A 21,901-nucleotide genomic window follows, 5' to 3' on the forward strand; every position below is an offset into this window, starting at 1 on the left:
AAGGGGAGGCCATACTCTTCTCTATGAGGCTCACAAGGTGATAAATTCTGAAATATATAGTGACATAATTAGTCAGAATACAGTTTAAAGTTGATAAAGATGCTACTCTTTTCTCAAATTCTCCTCTGACATTTAAGATTCACCTCTGGTCACATGTACAGATCAATTATCAGGGAGGTATTACTGAAATAATGAATATGAGCTAGTAAGGTCTACCTCAGATTTCCAAACTTAAAACAAAAGTTACTGAATTTAAATTGAATTATAATTCAAAAATCTGAGAGAGACTAAAAATGTTAGGACCCCAAATGATGCTAACAGTCACCAGGAATAAAACAAACCACCATCCCCAAAGAGATTAATCTTCCCCGGTAGCGTCATCAGGTGCCAGGTACCTATCTCTCCATTTTCCATGGCTCTGATGTCAGGCCGCAACCTGCAGTCCGTCTTAGGAATCACACTCTCCATTTCCTTGTCTACTTCATTCAAAACCATTGCAAAACTAGTAAAATTATACATCTGAAAAGAAGAAAAATGATGGAATTAACACACACCAAGGCCTAATGCAAAATGGAAGGCCCTGAAAGTAGAAGGGGTTTGATGTGACAGTGACCCCTCCGTTCTGTGGTAAGGGTGCTCACCCTTTCTCAGATCACACATATCTAAGTGCCTCCCCCCAAATCTGCACAACCTGTGGGTATTTGTCTCAAAGAAATCTCAAAGCAGGCCTCACAGAATAAATATCCTCTATCACTAGCAACTTTAAGTAGAACTATAAGCAAAATCAATGTTCTTCTTTATTCTTCATTAAATTCATTCTGTGCTGGGTCTAGAGGGCTTCTACTGACCACACTGCATCATCTTGTACTTATCAAGGGCCAAGCATACCCCTAAGTAACTATTAAAGGAGCCCCCATGAGGTCCCACTCAGCACGTCCTCCCAGAGGACACCAGAGGGACAGACAGCATGGACGTGTGGGCCTCAGGGTGAGAGGGGGACACGTACACAGGCACCAGCTGGGGGACAACCGAGGGGCGTTTTGACGACTACTGGGGCCTAGGTCTCAATGCTGCCTGGCCTGGCTCTGTACACATCCTGGAAAGAGTACTGAACAGAAACAGTGAGGCCACATTCGGCAAAGCCATGCCACACCTGGGCAGAATTTGGAGGCCGTGGGGCTATTCGCCACAGGAGAACGCTTCCGGGGATGATGAACACACTTTCAGAATCTGGCATTGGCATCTCATCGGACTCCTCAGCAGTGCTCATCTAGAAAAGCCAACAGATGAACAGAATCTAAGCAAAACGTTTTAAAAAACAGCCATGTGCCACTCAATGATGTTTCAGTCAGCGACAGACCATACATACGGCTGTGGTCGCATAACATTATAATGGAGCACAGGTAGAAAACTGACGTTGATACTGGCATTGCAGATCAAGTAGGGGAAATGACTGATTGATGTTCAGTAATGGTCCTGGGACACTTGGTTTTCCACGTGACAAAATATATATAAATAGAAACATAGATACTAGGTTTGTGTAAGTACACTGTATGATGGTTACACAATGACAAAATTGCCTGATGATGCATTTCTGAGAACATATCTCTGTCATTAAGCAACACGTGACTATATATGCACACTCACAAATTTTACAATAACCATCATTTATTGCACACCACTAGAATGTAAACCACCTAAGGGCAGGGACATTATGACTTCCTAATTCTTATATCTTTACCTTTGTAGGGAGCCAATAGATACTTTCTGAATGCCTGATAAGTGCTATGAGTCTCGTGAACTTTATGTGTTGTTTCATTGAGTGTTACTTGCATTTAATGCATCATCATCATCACTCTATCCTACAGTGTTTTGTTTTTAAAGCTTTTATTTTTTTAAAACGAAATAACTCATTTCAGTATGTACTGAGGAACTTCTAAATGCTCTGCACTGGGATGCCAGAGAAGTACAGAACTGCCTGACTTTCGAGGGACTCACACACCAGAGAGGCACAGACAATACGCGGAACATTCTGAAAACAACGAAAGGTTACGTTCTTGGGGCAGTTAGCTAAATTTATCAATGACACAAAACCAGTAGGGATCCTGAATGCATTTGATAAAAAGAGAATTTTAAAAGAAATCAGGCTAAAAATGAAACCAACATTTCCTTTGGCTACCCTCCCCATGGGCAGAGCTATGCTAGGTGCTCCATATGCTTAGTCTTCGTGTAGTAAACCTATGAGGAGATATTACTACTGCAGTTTTATACATAAAGTGTTCAAGGCTTTGGAAGGTTAATACCTCCAACATCACACAGTTAACAAATCTAGAACTATTGGTTGAGATGCTTTCAGTGAATGTATAGTTTAGAAAACAGCAAAGAGGTGACAATGTTGATGACAAAAACTTCCCACGGCATATGAGCATGTTCAGGAATGTCAGAAATCTATGACAGGCAGATGCACACAGGAAGGAAAGAGACCAGGCAGAGTGGATGTGTGAGAATATTTATTCTCTCCAAGGGGGAAAGGCCACTTTTCTAGAAGACTGACTGGGATTTATGGGACGTAAGGAATATTTTCTGGAATTTCACCAATGTCCTTTGCTGTCCCCGCTCTGTGAAAGAAGGCCGGATGACAAGCGTGTTGGCAAGGTTGTCTTTCCCACATTGCCTCCTGTTGGCAGGAGTTGTGGCTAAGGAGTTTGTGTCGGGGGTCCCAGGACCCTGAGATGTGTCCTTCTCCAGCCCTTCAGTTTCCCACCAGTCGCAGAGAAGAGCTGGTATGCCTCACCGAGTGGAAACATAGGTGGCACCCAGGCTGTGAGGGGGACAGCAGAACTGTGCACATACAGCTCAAGGGAAATAGAAAGAAGCAGCCCCAGCCACAGGAAGCAGCATGCTCCGGCCATTTAACAATACTCTTCTCACCTCAGGACCATGGTTAACTCCATTTACAAAGAAAGTCACTAATAGATACATCTTCCACCTTCAAGGAATATCAGGGCTTCTTAAACTTTCACAGGCATAAGAAACACCTGAAGGGCCTCAGAGACTGCTGTTCAGTAAGCAGGTCTGAGGCGGGGCCTGGGGCATTTTAAACAAGTTCGCAGATGATGCTCAAGTTGCCAGTCCTGGAAGTCCTGTCAGCAGAAAGGACATTACCAGTCCTTACGATGAGCAGATGCTGCGCTGAGCCCTTTCTGGGGCATAGCGGCGGGCAATCTGCCTAAGCTCACACTAGCCATACATGGTGGGGATGAGATTCTAACCCAGAGTTTGCACTCTTAACCATGAGGCTGGTTGAGAAAGAAATCAGTCCTCAAACACGTATTTTCTGTCCAAACAGGTGCAATCTTTCTTCAGCTTTCAGCGTTTCTGCCTGGAGGGAAGGGACAGGAGTCTGATGACCATGAGAGCCTGCTGGGGGCCATGTGACAAGAAGCCATGTGCCTCGCTTGCAGGAAATTCTATCTGGACGTTAACTATCGTGCAAAGAAGAAAATTTAGTACGAAGAGGACAGCAGCCCAGGGATGACTCCTTCAACTATGATGGTCTTTACTTTAGTGATTTTTGTGATAAGGTAACAAAACTGATAAGAAGCATGAAAAAGTAAGAGAGAATTTTGGAGGAAATTTTAAATATTCAAACAATTTCAACCTCTAATGCATATAAACAGAAGGAAAAGAAAATTTGTCTCACTAAGATGAACTCCAACTTTCCAAAGCTGCATGAATTGAATCAAAATCTCAGGTATAACTGCTGCACAACTATAAAACTCATACATATCCATATCCTATATAAGATTATGACAAACATTTGCTACTAAGGCAGACAGTTGCTCATTAAAAAGATGCAAAGAGAAAAGTTACGTGCACTAGCCAAAAGAAAAAAAAAAAACAGTCAAACTGTGACCCGGTAACAGGCCAACTCCAAAAGGATGAGCACAAATTGAAGAGTCCAGTTATTCCTTAGATACCACCTGACAGGATGTTCACCTGTTTGCTGTTTTTCTTCTCTTCGGTATTTTTCTTATCATTTTTTTTGTAAGCATCAAAAGTGGCAGGATCAACACTGTATAAACATTCAGTCCACTTCCCATAAAGCGCACAGAGCTTCTTTTTGCTGTCAAGAGAAATTGATATTTAGCCAACAATTAAACCAGTGTTTTGCAGTAACTGAATATTGCTATAGAGGTTTGTATGAATCAGATTCTTTAAAGAAATAGATACTTCCTTGTAGAAGAAAGATTTTTTTCAACTTCTTAGAACGCTTATTTCTATACCATGACAGCATATTTTAATACCGACATTTTATCTAGTGAACATCATCTATACTATTCAACACTTAAAATAGAAATTTTACCTTTTATCTTGGATGTAGCCTTCAACTTTGTGTAATTCCTTACCAAAAAGGCCACATGGCTTAAAATTCAACACACACTTGTCCCCAGTCCTATAAAGGAAATACGAAATTCAGATTACCATTCGAAAGAAGCAGTAGAGAATAACTGTGATAACCTTTCTAGCAACAGCTGTTTACTGACTTTTAATACATGCCAGCTCCATGCATAAGTTACTATGATTAATCCTCAATTAGTAATGTACTCACCTTAAAAAAAAAAAAGGTACCCAAGATTCATATAAACAATAAATGGCTTGCCTAAAGTCACAAAGTAGGATTTGAACCCAACTGTTTTAATAACTCTTATGTCACCCCCCCCAACCCAGTATGAAAAACAAACTAAACAATAGAGACAAAACGAGCTGAGATTGTAATTAAGATTCACAGAGGCTGGGGAAGCTCAGAGTTCACTCAGCCTTCCTTAATCAAAGACTTTAATGAACACTATTCCTTAAATGCACGGGCTGCTGTTCACTCTTGAGTTATAATGCCTGATTCTTAAATTTTCATCAGGCTCCACTAGAGCTTTTCTTAAAAAAAAAAAAAAAAAAATGCAGGTCACTGGAACTGTTTGATGAAAACTGAAGAAATGGCTAAGTCCCCTAAAGTGTCTTACTTGTGGTTTATGATTTCCACGTTGCCGTACTGCTCAATCCAGAGTTTACCCACAATGATGTTATGCACACAGCAGGTGGGGTTTGTCCATGTATATGCTTCACTGTGTCTAAAAAACAAAACCGCAACTCAGAAAAATAAGTGACAAGTGTTATTTTGTTTAAAAAGTACATTTGCTTCAAATTCCATGACGCGGGCTAACCAATCAGGCTGCTTGAGATAACTAAGCTCTAAGACTTGAAAAACTATTGATGTTAACTTACAATAAAATAGGTATCAGGTGCCTATTCTTACAGTTTCTTAAAAGGAAATAAAAGCTTCAGAAAAAAATTCTATACTTCCACCAAACTCCAAATAAACTAGGTACTTAATCATTTTAAGCATTCAAAAGTTTGTGAGACATATGAAAAATAAAATTAGACGTAGAAAATAAGAATGAAGGTCTATTAAGCACTTTCCAGAGAAAGTACCCTCCACCTCACCAAAGGAAAACACCTGTGTATGTAAATAAACTCCAATTTTTAATCCTTTGCTTCTGAAAAAATTTGTTTTGCATCTTCTATTTATCCTTAGATATATGTTTTTGAATTGTTTTAATTTATATAAAATTCATTTTTGTTGGTGTACAGTTCCATGTTTTAATGCATGTATAGATCTGTGAAACCACCACCAACATAATCAGAAGAGTAAACTCCATCACCCCCTAAAGAATTTGCTTGTGCTTCCCTTGTGTAGTCAAACTCTCCTCCATCCCTAGTCCCTAAACAACCGATCTGTTCTCCATTGTCATAGTTTTACCTTTTTCAGATATCATATATATGGAATGATATACTATGTTACCTTCTGAGATTAGCTTCAATCTGTATAATGCACTTGAAATTCATTCCTATTGTTCTATGTATCAATAATTCATTCTTTCTTATTGCTGAGTAGTAATCCACTGTGTTGATGTACCATGGTTGTTTAACCATTCACCCACTGAAGGACATTTGGGCTGTTTTCAGTTTTTGGTGATTATGAATAACGCCACACTAAACATTTGTATACAGGTTTTTGTGTGAACATAAATTTTCATTTCTATAGGGTAAATACCTAGGAGGATTGCTGAGTCACGTGGTAAACACATGGTTAACTTTATAAAAAACTGCCAAACTGTTCTCCAGAGTGGCTCTACCATTTTACACTCAACACCAACAATATATGGGTTGAGCATTCCAAATCCAAAATTTGAAACTTTTTGAGTGCCAACATGATGCTCAAAGGAAATCCTCCCTGGAGCATTTCAGATTTGGGATGCTCAACAGGTAGGTATAATGCAAATATCCCCAAATCTGAAAAGATCCACAATCTGAAACACTCCAGTCCAAAGCATTCTGGAAGAGGATATTCAACATGTTTGAGACTTCTCGTTGTTCTGTGTCCTTGTCAGCACTTGGTGTTGTCAGTTTTTTAGATTTTAGAGATTCTAATAGGTGTATACTGGTATCTCACTGTGGTTTTAACTTTGTGTTTCTCTAGTAACTAATGCTGTTACGCATCTTTTCATGTGCTTATTTGCCATCCACATATTTCTTTCAATGAGGTATCTGTTCACATCTTTTGTCTCATTTCTTGAGTTGTTTGGATCTTACTGTTGTTTCTTATTGTTGAGTTTTCAGAGTTCTTTATATATTACGGACACGAGTCCTCAGTTGGATATATGATTTCTTTTCATCTCTGAACAGTGTCTTTCATAGAGCAAAAGTTTTTAATTTTGATAAAATCTAATTTATCAATTTGGCCTTTTATGGATTGTAATTTTGGTATTATCTCTATAAGAGATCTTTGCCTAATTCAAAGTCATAAGATTTTCTCCTATGTTTTCTTCCAAAAGCTTTATATAGTTTTACATTTTATTTTAGTCTCTTAGAACTTTTCCTACCTGCCTCCAATGTCCAGTTCTGTGACTTGCTGCTCTGACTCTAAGCCAGGAGATATGGGAGAAAAATATAAAACCAGTAAACTCATATTGGTCTTCAGGGTCTGATTTATCTCCTGTCTGCCTGCTACTATGTACTTCTCAGAGTCTTCAGACTGTTGCTTTACGTCTCTGTCCAGGGTTGCTAGTTGTACTCAGTGTAAGAGACAGGGTAGAGGATGCTTATTCTATCTTGCCTGGATGGAAATGCCTGGGAATTTAAAGCTAATCTTACAAAAGAGAACTAACTCATAACTTACCTAATGTCTAACATGTGCCACACAACTGTCATTTCAATATTTCTCAAGGTGACTTAATTTTGAAGTCTTTAAGCAAAACACTGGCACCATGATATACAGAAAGCTTGTTTCTTAAGAACTGTCACGGAGTGATTAACTGAATTTATCTCAAAATAAATCCAAACACCATAGTCAAACATTGAGTTAAACTATTTACACACCCATGGCTATTGCCATGTTTCTCAAATTCTTTTACATAGAAGTAGTAATTAACACTATGATAAAAGCTGTTTCTTGCTTTTTCTCTAGCTTTTGAATAATAAGGTCAGGGCTGTGTGTAAGTGTATATACTTACAAGTAGATCCACACAAAAAGAGTTTAATGGCTTGATTAGAACTTACTCAAGGAGCTCCAAAGTGATGGTTCCTTTGGGTTCTGCTTCCACACTCTTTCCCCAGAACTTCAGTTTGGGATATATTGAGCCATGAAAGATGAAATCATTGTTTAATCCTTCTGCATGAAATGCGCTGATTGGGGGGTGATGGCTGACCTGTTCAGAGATGAGTCTGAATCCAAGGTCATCTCTTAAAATTAAAAAAAAAAAAAAAAGGGGGGGCAACATTATAATTAACCCCATCATTATGTGTACATTATTGTCATTTAAGTCAAAAAGCAACGTAAAAGCATTAAAGGAGTAAGTTTGACAAAATAAACAATTCTTTATCATCCTCATAAAAGAACAGCTTAACATATGAGAAATTATACAAATGCAACCCCAAACTATTAAATCCAATGTTATTATAAGGCTAGCCACTCTGAACATGCTAAAATAAAGAACACCCACATAAATTTGGGTGATAGTAATATTAATCATGTAAATTTAAAACTTATTGCTCCTTTTATAATAAGAGAAATCTGGTTGTATCCATTTTCAAACACCTAGGGAATAAATGAGATCAAAACTGTGCAGAGAAGAGGCGGAAGATATAGAAAAACTAAAGCCAAATAAATTCCCCTAATTGTTTACAAATAAGAAGCAGGCTAGCACAAGCAAACAGAACTGCACTTGTAAATGCATTCATTGGCTTTATGGCAAAAGTTTATCTTTACACTTTATATGGTTATAAAAAAACCTCCAATCACGTCTTATGATATATATAAGGAGAAAGGGAGGATGATCGATACTACATGATCGGGAATACTGAAATCCTTGCAATTACTTTTTATAATGGAACATTATGTATGTTTCAATATTTTTGACATAGTCTCTAGTAAGTATCATAGAAACAAATACCAAAATTGATAACTGCTCTAGTCATTCATAATTATTGGTGCTAATACATATATTTTTCCTCTTCATTTGAAAAACGATTAATATAAATCATACAACTTCAACTATCCATCTGGAATGGAGTGAAAGACCTCACCGAACTAATTCGTAAGTCTCTCCCAGAAGTGGGTTGAAAGGTTTTCCAGTACGTTCCCACTGAGACGCAACAGCAGATACAGCAAATGCAGCTATACACTGTGGACAAAGCATCAAAACAAGTTAAAAATAGCCTAGCTTGCTCCTCATTCTTTTAGGAGCCAAAATTTTGCTGAAGAATTTTCAAAATTATTTCGAGGAGTTTAATTACTTTGGATTTTTAATACGGCTCTAGCAACGTGATATTGAAACTTGGATATTCAAAATGAAAATGACTTTCAGTCACTTCCTATAGTTATTGCCAACTGTGATTCTCATAATGCCCTAAGAGTGCTACAAATTCTCCCAAGGACTTTTAAAAAAAATTCTCAAACCCAAAGTTACTTTTATTTCATTTAAAATTTTTTAAAAGTACATTTAACTCAACAAGTTAATTGGTGTTAAGTCCAATGAGGTTGGAAAAAGCCAATTTATATAAATGAAAGAACAGAAGGATTTTAGTTTAGAATGCTATTATTTTGTTTCAAGGAGAACAATGTGTCTACTATACTCTGCCTGTATCTAGTGCATTCATGTAAATCACATAAACATCTTCTATTTAAAAGAAAATGAAAAAGTTCAATTTCTTGCTGTCTTTTAACATATATAGCAATGTATATATATTTATATATACACATAAGCACACACATGTATCTATGTGTGTGTGTGTATTCATGCCTTCTTGGAAATACCCTGAGAAAGCCTAAAAGACCAAAGGTTGAATTTTTCCACCTAATATAATGCTACTTTCTAAAACGAAGACTTAAAAAAAGCTCATCAATATCCAGGTTTGGTTACAGACCACTGCCTGCTTCTCTTGCAATTCTTATTGGTCTTTGCACTACGGTGGCACTGACACTCCAAACATGCTGACAGCTTTTAACATTAATATTTCCCAACCTCACACTGGACTTAACACTAACTTTGTGTGTGTGTGTGTGTTTGGGGCGGGTTAGTAGAGAGGTCTCTGGGCCTTAGACCTTTTCCAGGGCTTGCTTGACACATACCTGCATCCTTTCCACAGGATCAGAAAGGGAACTGGCCTTGTGGATGAGGTATGTGTGCTCCATGTATTCAGTCAGTCGCTGAAGGAAGCTCAAAGGCTCATTAAATATGACTGGCATGGTGATCTTGGATAGCTCCTGTTTAACCAGAAAACAAACTGTTATGTACAATACACACAGCAACGTATCTGCTGTTATCATTATATAACACATTCCTAGAAAGGAAGTAACAAAAAATAGCGATTACTATTTTTCATTAATGGTAGTTCAATTTCACAAATCTTTCCAGAGCACCTAACAACATGGAGTAGACTGTTCTAGGCCTTGAAGGAAATACGAAGATGAAGCAAATGTTCTCCATGGCTTCTATGAGCTCACTATGTGGTGGTGAGCGTGAGTGGATGACTACTAATAAGTCAGCCTTATGTCAGAATAAGGAAATGGGGCATAAAGGTGATGGGAACACAAAGCAAAAATCTTCATAGTGTGGTGTGAATTAATTGGGGTGTCACTAGGCTAAGACAGATCCGGTGACTTGGGTTCCTACATAAGCAAACTAAAACCCAACTCAATGTAAACTTAAGCATTACCAATCAGAGACCACCAAATGTACCTCTAATTAGGGACTTTCCACTTTAACCTATTAAATATATTCTTTATCTTGCTCCTGCAAAGAACGCCTTATCACAACTTCCCCCTCCAGCCCTCTCTGTGGGACAACTGACCTCCTTGAGATGCGGGGCTGCCCAAGTCATGAATAACTGTCTGCTCAAGTAAATTTGTTAAAATTTCAGTATGTCTATCTTCTAACAGTAGGCTAAAGATCAACCATGTATCCCATTTTTGTGGGTAATTTTCCAGAAGAAATTTTAGACTGTTTTTGGTGGACAAGATTAAGCTTTCCTGAGCATGCCAATCTAGTATCAGCTGTGGACTAGGGTACTAGAAGGCTATTGTGTATTTTACGGAATAGATTTTCAACTCTGTCTGCTAGAATGATGCCATCAGAGTAGACTCTCAAAAATAATTTAACAACTGGGTAGGGTTTCTGACCTGAATTAAAATCTTTCAACTCTGTTTACCATGTGCTGTCAGCAAGCAACAGCATTGTGAGGCCTTTAAAAAATTCATTAAGTAACACACTTATCTTGGTGTTCACTGGAATATTCTGATGATCTTCCCAAACTTCTACCTGCCATTGCCCTGGGAATCAGGTCTTTCATGAAGCCTCTTGGCTAAAGTCACATGGTCAGGTGAACAGTCCTGAGGTGCAATGCAGGCTGAATGCCACCTGACACAGCCCTGACCTTCTCCCCCTAAATGTTTACGTTTTTACTGAGCTACTCAGTTCTGGGCATGTTAATAAATGCTGTTTATTAATGTGTTTGCCAAATTTAAAGCAAAGTCCATCTAAGGATATATCATGAACTATTTAATCATGTATCTTTAAGAATATAGGTAAATATGCCTCTTTTTTTTTTTTGGCAAATATGGCTTTTAAGTAGATTCCTCTAAGTGGAGTTCCTGGGTCAAAGGCATGCTCATTTTTTTTTTTTTTTTTTAACACATACTACGCCAAACTGAACATTTTCTAAAAGGGCTTTACCAATTTACACTCCCATCCATGCTGCATGAGAGTCAACATCTTTGATGTCAAAAGAGATGTATTACTTCCAATCTGTCCATTCAGTCATGTTCACTGTTTCATTAAACACTTACTTAACTGAGCACCTGCTATGTGTCATGTCAGGTGCTGTGTCAGGCACTGGATTAAAAGCCTCATTACAGCCACTGGGCCTGGAGCCCTGCTCTCTTCCCTTAATTCCTCCATGTCCTACCCAGATTTCAAGGCTCAGTTCAAGTCTTTCCTCCTCAAGTATTGTAGCACTCGTGGATTTACTGCTCCTTCCTGCTCTTGGAGTACCAGAATCTATTGCTCACAACTTAGCATTTCATCATAAATTAGATTATATTACCTGTTGTTATGTCACACGTACTAACCAGCTTATTGTGCCAACTTTAATACAATTCCTTAAGAAAGGGACAGTATCTTATACTCTGCCGACATCCTCATCACCTCAAGGAGAGAGAGGTACACTGCAGGTGTGCCCTGCCCAGAGGTATTCCCACCGCTCCTTGACTTTATTCCTTTTCAGGCATTTCTCATCTTGCACTGCACTTCTCCTGTCGTCTTCACTGGACAACAAGCTCTCTGAAGACAAAACTCCTGTTTAAGGATGTACTACAGTTAACGTGGCAAAATGCTGAGTAAAAAAGTAGGTTACTTTTGGAATATTATTCAATGCTAAAAAGAAATGAGCTATTAAGCCATGTGAAGACATGGAAGAAACTTAAATGCATATCGCTAAGTGAAAGAAGTCACTCTGAAGAGGCTACACACTGTATGACTCCAACTATATGACTTTCTGAAAAAGGTAAAACTATGGAGATGGTAGGAAGATCAGCGGTTGCCAGGGGTTAGGAGGGAGGGAAGGAAGGTTGAACAGGTGCAGCGCAGAGGATTGTTAAGGCAGCGAAAACACTGTGTATGACACTATCATAGCAGACACACGTCTTACACGAATGCACAACACCAAGAGCGAACCCCAATGTAAACCATGAACTTCGGGTGACTGATGCGACTGTCAATGTGGGTTCATCAATTCTAACAAACGGACCGCTCTAATCTGGGGAGGGCCTGGCAATGGGAGGCCGTGTATGTGTGGGGACAGTGTCTGGGAACTCTCTGTACGTTCCTCTCAATTTTGCTGTCAACCTAAAACTGCTCTAAAAAGTAAAAGTCTTTTAAAAAATAAAATTTAAAAAATAATTTTAATCAATCATGCTTAAGGAAAGATCAAATGATCTTTCTAGTCCTGCTACAGAAAATATAACATTGTCACGTGTGATAACAGAATATGTAGCCAAAAATGGAAGAAAAAAGTATAGAAGAATATCAGGCAGTTAATTATGAAAAATTTATTATTATTTTGGATTTATATTGTTTGTGGTATCTCTCAGTTATTGACACTTCAAAATGTTATTTTTCCTCATTCTAAATAAACATTCGCTTTCATACCTAAAAAAATAGGTTACAAAGCAACATGCTCAAAAATATTCTATTCATAATTTTATTAAATATGTTTTTATAGACATAGAGACAAATACTAGAAGATCATAGCACCAAAACGTTAACAGTGGGTATCTCTAGGAGTTGGTAGTACAAGGAATCTGAATTATCTTCTTTATGCTTTTCTGTATTTTCCAAATTTCCTAAAATGAACATCTAAGCTCTTCTAATCAGGAGTAAAACAAGAGATGCTATTTTAAAACCTAACGATTTCAGATTGGCAAAAGGAAAGGACAGGGAAGCCAAAACCTCAGCCACCGAAGCTGGTCCCCCTGACAATACATACATTTACATTTATGCTAAACATTACATGGACAAGGGGAAATCGGTGAGTAAGTCATAGGACAGAAAAAGAAGGCAATGAAATACATTCAGATTAGTCCACTCCTAAGTTGCAGAAACAGTAAAGTATTGTGGTTAAAAGAATGAGCCTGGAACAGAAAGTGGCGTGGTGGTTGCCAGGGGCTGGGATGAGGGCATGAGCAGTTAGTGTTTAATGGGGACAGAGTATCAGTCCTGCAGATTGACAGCAGCGATGACGTGAGCAGACTTAGTGCACCTGAACTCTACACTTAAAAATGGTCAAGGTGGTATATTTTATGTTGTATGTATTTTACCATACTTGAAAAACAAAGAAAAACCATGGGCTGTGAGATCAACTCCACTGCGTTCAAATCCTAGTTGTACTACCTGCTGCTTGTGTGGCAGTGAGCAAGTCCCCCCCTCTCAAAGTGGAGACAATTTCATTACATACCTCAAGGACTTGTAAAGATTAGATGAATTAATTCATATAAAACACTTAGAATAGTGCCAGGCATATATTAAGTGAACAATAAATGCTAGCTAGCTATTATCATTATTATGAATAATGCACACAAGATTTCCAAGTCCTCCAAGGCGGCGTGGAAGTAAGGATGCCGCAAAGGCTGGGCTACTTCGTCCTATCCCACGGGCTGCCGGGCTGTGGAGAAGCTACTCAGACGGCAGCGCAGCAGAGGGGTCTGTGCTGAAAAGGCAAAGGAGGGACGGGAAGGACACTGCTCCCCCCCCAAAGCCTTGGCCAGGAGAGGTCCAACACCAGGACTTCAGGGGTTCACTGCAGTGGCGACTAGTGACAGCTGTTTCGTGACCCATATGTGACACAGACTGCCGTTTCAGGCTCAATTCTTTTCCTATGTTCTACGTTTCACCTTGTTGTGCACAACAGCCAGGTGAGATTTGTCTTAAAGGAATTTAAAAGGTTTAATCATTAAAGCAATGAAGAACTTTACTTGTAAGTTTGATTCTAGATTATTTTCTCCTTGAAAACACTACAAGGACTATAATATACTCAGAGGAAATAAGAGGTGCACTGGGAATGACTTTTTAGTATTTATAGGATAGGAGTGCTTCCATCAAAGGGCTTTTGCTTTGTTTTCTCAGAAACGCTGGCCTTAGGGACTTAATCTTGCAGCTCTAAGCAATGCCATGTGTGTTGCTGTTTCTCCGCATACAGCTCCACAGGAAAACATGCAACACAGCAGGTGGGGCGGGCGAATGTCTACTAGCCACGGCTGCGCCACACCAGCTGGCCGGGCTTTCGTGAGTCAGACATCTAGGACAAAGAGTTCAGCGTAAACTGGAGACCACAGCATGAAGGACATGGGTTTATCATCAATGCAATAAGTAGATTTACTTCTTAATCATTTGGAAGGCTCCTAAAATTCTAAAAGTTTCTTTGAATAAAATTTTGTAATCTAGAATAATTTAAACACCTTTCTTTTGGTAACTCAGAATGTAAGCATTCAAGGAAATGGAGAGTCCCACAGCTGGGCCAGACAGAGAGGGAGTGGGAGGGAAAGAAGAACTGAGAATACCTGCACACAAATCCAGCCTGCCATAAAAACCATCCCGACCTCTTGGAAGAGCAGAACATGCTTTTTTAAATTGTAGCAACTGACTTACAATCTTAATGCCTCCATCATCTGTAATTATTTTAAAATAATCTTACAATTATTTCAATTGTTAAAATTCCCTAACTAGGTAATGAAAAACTCAGTGATACAAAGTATATCTTATTTCCTTTCCTCTGAGACCTCTTGGAAATCCACAGATGCACCAATTTTACTTCCAATCCAATGAAGTCTGGTGCTGCATTTTCCAGATACTGTGTATGACGAATTAGTGTGTGTCTATATTTCTTTTCTTTTCTTGTTTTGCAGAGACAGGGTCTCACCATTGCCCAGGCTGGTCTCAAACTTCCGGGATCAAGTGATCCTCCCACCTCGGGTCTCCAAGGTGCTAGGATTACAGGTGTGAGCCACGGCGCCTGGCCAAGTATGTGTGTATATTTCAATAATAGGAAAAGCAACAATGCATGTGATGAAGGTCAAGCTTCAAAAGAAACATTAGCTAGAATACTTTTATCATTAAGGGCTTCAGTCAGCTGGAAAAATTAAATATTTATGCCAAGCAATTCTACCTTGTGACCCTGCTAAAGCAAAGTTTAAATCTATTCATGCAAATTAACAGCAACCAATGATGAAACTGAAGAAACTCCTAATTGCAACTGCTCATCAGCTGACAAACTGAGAAGAAAAAAAGAGAGAAGGCTGCTTGAGCACTTCACTTGAGCACTATATAAACAACATGATAGCAAGGCCACGTTTGAGCTCAATTGAAATTGAAAATATCTTGTAAATGTAAAGTTTACCATTATAACATCCCAATGTGCAAATTCTTAAGACCTAGGTTATTGAGAGGAACTCGCTCAGGTGTTGGGCTGAGTCTGTCTGCTCTGCTGCCCAGGAAGCAGCTGTGGGCAGGGCGCCCATCCAAGTGTGTGACCCAAGCCGCAGGTGGGCCTGTAGGCTCTTCGCTCGGTCTGGTGCTGGCTACAGTCCTGGCTGCTCCTTGGATGGAGCTGTGCCTTCTGCAAGATGAAGCTGGCACCTCTATCTCCCACAGCTCCTGAGGCGGTACAAATTTGTCCTTCTTATTTAAGGGCCTCAGAGGGTCAAGTATCTTTTCCCATCTTGTGTTACTCAGTCCCTCTCCCTCCATATGATGTCCAGCATCTATTAGTTTATCACTGCATGAGAGATTCCTGCCATCTGAACACACTGATGACACACAGAACATCATGCTAAGATGTCTCAGGAGAGCCTCCTGTGGCCACTCTGATGGGCAGTTTGAAAAAAGCCTGCTACCCTGGTGCCCTCAGCTTTCACAGACCGGCCTGGGTGCCACGGTAGGGGTCCGAGCGGAACACACACACCCAGAAAGAATCAGGGGAGGGGTGTGTTTGTAAGTTAATTCAACTATAACGTGGGCACCTTAATGCAACCAGTGGAAAAACAGGGAGAAGACAAGAAAAGTTCTGAGTAAAACAAAAGAAAACACAAGGACCACAGGTGCCCTGGACCCCAGTCTTCTGCGGCAGCCATGGCCTTGGGGGAATCTGCTTCCACACGCACTCGTCCTACAGACTGGCAAGCCTCATGATGCCCCTGCACCGCAGAGCCATGCTGCCCCTCTCTGCCCACTTCCCTGTCATAATCGCCCTCTGGTACTGAAAAAAAAGGGGACATAACGTCCCACCATGCTGAGTTGTAGCATTCCTACCTGGGAGTGTAAAAGCCCAGGGAGCCACACCCAAGGAGTTTAGAAACATTGTATCGGCAAGCCTCTTTTACTCAGGCATGGCCAGCCTACATCAGGGCTCCCTGCCCTTCCATGTTTCAGTCGAGGGAAAGGTACCATGCTTGAAACAGGAGCTTCGGCCCATCTCTCCCCATGCTGAGATATTCTGATCTCACATCACTGTGGGAGAGGTGCCAACTTTTGGTTAACTACCTCGCTTCTCCTAGTCAGTATTTATAACATACCACATTTGGCAACGCTCCAAATCTTATCTAGCTCTGTATCTATCTTCGAGTTGGAATTCAAGAATAGCACAGTTGTCACAGTGACATATACAGCACCAACATGTTTATCTGAATACAAAAATAACATCACACCCCTTCTGACAGGCACTCTGACCTGGGGATGCGTCTGGACGGCAAGACATTCTGCATCAAGTGAATGAGATGAAGAATGAACCTAAATCTGAGGTTCTCGGGAAAATAATTTAAGGCTCATGGTTAGATAAAAGCATTTTACCAAAGAACATCATATTGGCAAAGTATGTGTACTTCAATGCAAAATACTGCAATTTTCTCAACCTCAATATTGCAAGGTACAACTGAGTGAAAAAAATCAGTAACATGACTCAAGATTTAAGAGCTCAGGTAAAGCTTCTGTGGGACATTTCCCAGAGACCAAAAAGCCAGTGAGTGTAATGAAAAGCAGCAAAACCTTCTGCAAATTAGTTTTACAAATTTTTGAGAACACTGAAGGAAGTCCTTATTGAGTTGTCAGCTTATATATCATTAAAAATTATTTTTTATAACATAACCTGATTTTTGGCATAAAGTTGGGAAGGGGTCAAAGAACTGAATGACATTACTAGATATTTTTTAAAAACCCAAAAAGCTCCTACTCCCATCTGTCTACTAATATGAGCAAGGTTTCTCAGTCCTTGCATCTATTAAAAAATAAAAACATGAGACTCTGGAAGATGGCAGATTAGGGGTGACCTCCTGGCTCTCTGCTCCCAGAGTGGGAGGTGAAGAACACGGACACCCACACGCGAGTGAGGCGCTCCCCTACAGGATTAGCTTCGTGAATCTACAGAGAAGCAGCGAGGGACAAGCAGTCCCGCGGATAGAATAAGGTTAGCTGGATAAGCGGTCGCAAATTACCGGAGAGTTGGGACAAAGGGGAAAGGCAGCGCGGGAGGGCCGCGCCCGGCAGCGGGCTCGCCCGGGCAGTGAGATCTGGCTCACAGGAAGACGACTCTTCCTTCACCGAACCCCACTCCCACGCAGGCACGAAGTGCCAGAGGTCAGTGCGAAGTGGTGGCACAGACCAACAAGCAGTGGAGAGCCAAGACAGGAGCGGGGTCCATTTCGAAAGCAGTGGAGCGCGGCGCTGGGTCGGCATCAGAGGGGACGGACGGGCCCGAGCGCGCACTCCCCAGATGGGAGGCCGCCCGAGCCCACAGGGGAGAGTTTGGAGGCAGCTTCTTGCCATAGGAGACCGCCAGGACTAGATCGGGGGAGGGGAACTCCATAAAAGAGGCTCTACCCGCGGAAATCGCTGAAAGTTCCGTGGGCGCTGGGAGGGACACAGCAGAGTCCTCCCGCGAATCGGTGCAGTGTCGCTGTGGGCAGGGCGCGCAGCGAGCTCAGCCTGCGGCCTTAGGATGCAGCTCTGGGAATAGGCAAGGGCAGACCCTGGCTCCGGATGCCCTCCCAGTGCAGTCGGCTTCAGCGCTAACTAGCAGGGGGTGGGCAGCTGCAATTCGGGGACCCCAAAGCCTGCGACTGCGGGGACTTGTTGCCTGGGCGTCCGCCTGAGTCATAGCCGCTGCCTCTGTGGCAGAGCTGGTCGTGCGCTGTGAGGAGAGGTGCGCGCGCAGACACTTTTTCTCCCGAATCTGCGGAGCCTGTCCCAGCCGCAGACTCAAGCCCCGCCTCCAAAAGGGGGAAAAAGAGAGAAAGAGCGATATTGCTGCCGAGTTTCCAGGCGGTCTCCAGCGGCCCTGTTCCACTCAGTCACTGGCGCTGTCCGCAAAATGACGGGGAACTGAGAGTGAACTGTGGGAGATTGCTTATAGAACTGTGATCCGGGACACCTAAGTCCCCCTCTGCCCGGCGATTCAACCTCCGCCCCAACACACCGCGCTAAAGGGCCAGCGTCTGCCACTAGGCGGAGTAAAGGGGCCATTTTTTTTTCTTTTAAATTTTTTTGTATAGTTGTGATCCAAGACGACATAGCTAGCCCCTCTGCCAGGCGACTCGACCCCTACCCACACATCGTGCCAAAGGATGGAGTAAAGGGGTCTGCCTCCAGGTGGAGTAAAGGGGTCGTTTTTTATGTGGGTTTTTTTTTGTTTTTGTTTTTGTTTTCTTTTCCTCTTCTTTTCCTTTTTTTCTTTTTCTTCTTTCTTCTTTTTCTTTTCTTTTTTCTTTTTCTTTTCATTTCCTTTTCCTTTTTTTTCTTTTCCCTTCTCTATATACATATTTCTCTTAATTCTTGCTCTTTTTTGTTTTTTGTATATATATATATATATATATATATATATATATATATATACACATTTTTCTTCTTTCCTTCTCTTTCCCTTCTTCCTCCTCTTTGCTCTCTTTCTGCGAGTGTGTATGCGTGTGGGTGTGTGTCTGAAGTCCAGACCACAGGAGCCCGATTGTTGAATCTCCACAGCGGGGCTGTTTTGCACCAAGGAGACAGCGCGCACCCTTTAGAGTGTCTAGTGACCGAGGAGGCCGCTCTTCAAGCTGAGACACGCGGTCACCTCTCTGCTGCGACTTGGTGGCAGGAGCTGCCAGCCAAACGGACAGATTCCACTGTGGGAAGGGCTGAGTAGAGAGTGAAGGAAGCTGTTTTCCCAGCGGGGTCCTGGAGCCTCATTTTTGCGGTGACTTGGCGATCAGCGCCTCCTCCCAAGGAATTAGTTCCCCACCCTTGGCAGTGCAGAGGAACAAGGGAAGCTGTTCTCTGGACTGTGACCCTGTGGGGGAGGTGGATGACCCTTGACTACGATCTGACCACTGATATTGAATACTAAAGGGACTGACCCCACATCCGCTGGGGTGGAATAGCAGGACAGGCTGCTTTCTGGTCTGGGTCCCTCAGGAGTCTTAGGCCGGACCTCTCTAGCATCCCTGAAGTGTGTACTTCTTTCCAGCTAGTCAACCCTGCTCTTGAAGGGGTGGAATAATAAGGGTCGCCACTTCCTGAGCTGAGACGCCAGGTAGCCCCAGGAAGCGCCCTTCCCTCAGTCTAGGGGGTTATCTGTCCCTCTGGCAGGTGAAAACCCGCCCTTGGAGGAGGAAAGAAACGAGAGAAGACGTTTTGCAGGCCGTGCCTTGTGACAGTCTCAGCCAACACCCCTCCCACAGCCCTCCAGGACAGAGCCCGCCCCTGAAGGTAGGGAGATAGGAGAAAAAATACTTTCTCCATAGGACTAGCCTGAATCTGTGTGACCTTGGATCTAAGCAAAAGGGGACAGTGTGTTGGCACGACACAGCTGATCGGTTTTGAACACCTGACAAGAACATAACACAAAAGCTTGCATTCGGTGCCCAGGCTGTAGTCATCTTAGGGGCTAGTGGTCTGGGAAGGAAAATCTTGACCAGAGTCCTCAGCAATTGCACCAACAGGCATACTCAATAGGAATTCCTCCACAAGAGTGCCTAATAAGACCTGAATAACATACTAGCAGCTCTCTCCTAGCTACAGATCAAGCAATTCCTGAAGTATACTGCCTCAGGCACGCTGAGTCCTGCTGCTCTTCTCACCACATCTTAAGTGGTAATAAGGCTCAAGAAGCCCTTGGGAGTGGCAAAACATTTCCCAAAGACTCAGGCTTTTGTATGTCCCATCTGGGATTTTAGAGTTCAATTCAAAGGTTCTGGAATACCTTGACAACTGACCCCTCCAAGCAAAATTCAAGCAACAAAAGAGAGAGCAACCTCATAACTAAACCCAGCGCCTTCCACCTCAACCAAGTAGTCGATAGCGGAATCACACACTCAAAAGTGACCCAACTCCTGGAAAGCTAAGCAAGGAAAAGAAACTCACTAATCTCTGTAAGAGAAGGAGCAGACAACAGGCCAGTGATAACCCAATAGGCCAAAACCCCACCAAGACAGCACAAGACCAGGGAACATGTCTTCAGCTCTGCCAAGGACCTTCCCTTTGGAGCCCCAAAATTAAGTTCATAAACCAGTCATAGCACATCGAGTCCTTGAAAAAGTAGCCTGATGAGGAAGAATAAAAGAAAGAACACAGGAAACATGAAAGATCAAAAAGAAAAGCCACCTCCAAAAGAATATATTCGATCTCCATCAACAGATACCAATGTACAGGATACAATTAAGCTGACAGAGGAAGAATTCCGATTATGGATTGTAAGGAAACTGAACGGAAGAGAAGAGAAAATAGAATCCCAACATAAAGAAACCACGAGAACAATCCAGGAAATGAATGGAAAATTTTCCAAAGAAATTGAAATACTAAGGAAAAACCAAACAGAAATTTTGTCAATGAAGGAGGAATTCAGGGAACTTCAAAATACAATGGAAAGCCTCAAGAACAGAATGGATCATGCAGAGGAAAGAATCTCAGAGCCTGAAGACAATGTCCTCGTGCTGAACTAATCAGATGAAGAAAAAGAACTCAGACGCAAGAGACAAGACCAAAGCCTTCAAGATATGTAGGATTATGTAAAGAAACAGAACCTTAGGATTATCGGTGTTCCAGAGAGAGAAGAAGAAGATATTCAAGGGCTGGAAAACTTATTTCATGGAATACTGGAGGAAAATATGCCAGGCCTGGCCAGAAATCTGGACATCCAGACACAAGAAGCCCACAGAACTCCTGGGAGACTCAATGTGAAAAGGCAATCACCACGTCACGTAGTTATTAGACTGACCAAAATAAATATGAAAGAAGCAATTCTGCAAGCAGCGAGACGACAGCAACAAATAACCTATAAAGGAAAGCCGATCAGACTAACTGCTGATTTCTCATCTGAAACCCTACAAGCCAGAAGAGACACGGTCCCTATCCTTAATCTTCTAAAACAGAATAATGCCCAACCCAGAATTCTTTAATCGGCAAAATTAAGCTTCACCTATGAGGGAGTAATAAAATCCTTCCCAGACAAGCAATCACTGATAGATTTTGCAAAGACTAGACCAGCCCTACAGGAAGTACTCAGTCCTGCATTACACACTGAGCAGCACAATAGACACTCCTCAAAGTAAAATCATTCAAGAGTTAAAGCCTAGAACGTGGACTTTATGATGGCTCAAGGAGCAAAACAAAACAACAGAATTTCACCCAACAATATGAAAGGAAATCTACCACAATTCTCAATCCTCTCAATAAATGTGAATGGACTGAACTGTCCTCTGAAAAGATACAGGCTGGCAGAGTGGATAAAAATCCACAAGCCTAGTATCTGCTGCCTACAGGAAACA

General features: G+C 41.5%; 1 protein-coding gene across 1 annotated transcript in view; it reads right to left on the reverse strand.

Moving 5' to 3' along the window:
* The window catches only part of OSBPL1A (oxysterol binding protein-like 1A), a 193,783-nt gene that overhangs the window by 22,743 nt on the left and 149,139 nt on the right, over positions 1–21,901 (reverse strand). The window contains exons 18-25 of the mRNA XM_012641750.1: positions 9,689–9,823; positions 8,644–8,741; positions 7,618–7,800; positions 5,022–5,129; positions 4,367–4,456; positions 4,000–4,126; positions 1,154–1,270; positions 396–519 (exon numbers count right to left, since the gene is read on the reverse strand). Of these exons, the coding sequence (XP_012497204.1) occupies positions 396–519; positions 1,154–1,270; positions 4,000–4,126; positions 4,367–4,456; positions 5,022–5,129; positions 7,618–7,800; positions 8,644–8,741; positions 9,689–9,823 (982 nt within the window). The remainder of the gene's footprint in view (positions 1–395; positions 520–1,153; positions 1,271–3,999; positions 4,127–4,366; positions 4,457–5,021; positions 5,130–7,617; positions 7,801–8,643; positions 8,742–9,688; positions 9,824–21,901) is intronic.

The sequence above is a fragment of the Propithecus coquereli genome, unplaced genomic scaffold (genome assembly GCF_000956105.1).
Source record: "Propithecus coquereli isolate 6110/MARCELLA unplaced genomic scaffold, Pcoq_1.0 Scaffold17, whole genome shotgun sequence".
Taxonomy (NCBI): domain Eukaryota; kingdom Metazoa; phylum Chordata; class Mammalia; order Primates; family Indriidae; genus Propithecus; species Propithecus coquereli.